We start from the raw sequence: 938 nt of genomic DNA on the forward strand, positions 1-938 counted from the left end.
GGCCCCAACGCGCAGAATGGGTTGATCTTGTGCAAGAGTTGACGAATGTCCTCCACTGTGAAGACCAAGTCGGTTAGAGGCTGTTCGTAGTTTCTCCTTGACAAGAGTGGATGTGACGAGGACGCCGGGGCTGAGTATAGACACTCATAGTGTTCTCTGTAAGCCTCAGATACCACTGTTGGGTCATTTGTCGGTTCTCCATTTCTGTCTCCCAAGGAGAACGCGGATGGCTGGTTTCCGCGGCGATGTCTCACGTACTTGAACAGTACGTTTGTGTTTTTTCGAGCGAGGTCCAGAATGGTGGCTTGTTTTCGTATGTTCCATTGGCGGATTTCCGATTTACAGCGGTTCCGCATATTACGAAATGCCATCTCATCTTCTGCATCCTCTGAAGTCAACTCTTTGAAAAAGAGTTGGGACGTTTTTTCAGAAGTCGCCGAATCCTTTTTGGCATCCTGCGGTTCATCCGGGCGCGTGCTGGTTTTTTTTGGGACGAACGTCGCGTCAGCCTCGTGAACTTTCTGGACCATGGTCCTATATAGTTCTTCCACTGGAGCTGGTTTCAGTGTGATTTGTTCAAGGAAGGTGCGCATTCCTGAGAAGTCTGCCCGGCAGAAGTCTCGAAACCACATTTGAGGTTTGGGATTTCTGGCCCAATAGCAGATGGAATCAAAAGTCAACACGCAGTGGTCTCTGTGTCCCAGCGGAGCGTTAATTGTTGCCTGATCAACGAAGTGTCTTTCGTTGATGATGACCAAATCCAGGAGGGATGGTAGTTGACCTTAGCGGTATCTGGTGGGTGCAACAACATGTTGAGTCCAAGCGCTCTGTTGAACGACTTCAAACAGCGCCGCTGTAAAAAGTCCACCGGATTCGATGCACTGGAGCTCAATCCAGGAGGCCTTTGGGGCGTTGAAGTCACCTACCAGCAGGAGATG

The 938-nt window shown here is 50.1% G+C and overlaps 1 protein-coding gene across 1 annotated transcript in view; it reads right to left on the reverse strand.

Annotated features, from left to right (window-relative positions):
• The window catches only part of T265_05217 (hypothetical protein), a gene marked incomplete at both ends in the record, with an annotated part of 54,943 nt that extends 54,313 nt beyond the window's left edge, over positions 1 to 630 (reverse strand). Inside the window, one exon of the mRNA XM_009170172.1 lies at positions 259 to 630. Coding sequence (XP_009168436.1) covers positions 259 to 593 — 335 coding nt within the window. The remainder of the gene's footprint in view (positions 1 to 258) is intronic.
• Between the last annotated feature and the right edge of the window lie 308 nt (positions 631 to 938).

This window comes from Opisthorchis viverrini (assembly GCF_000715545.1).
Source record: "Opisthorchis viverrini unplaced genomic scaffold opera_v5_95, whole genome shotgun sequence".
Lineage (NCBI taxonomy): Eukaryota > Metazoa > Platyhelminthes > Trematoda > Opisthorchiida > Opisthorchiidae > Opisthorchis > Opisthorchis viverrini.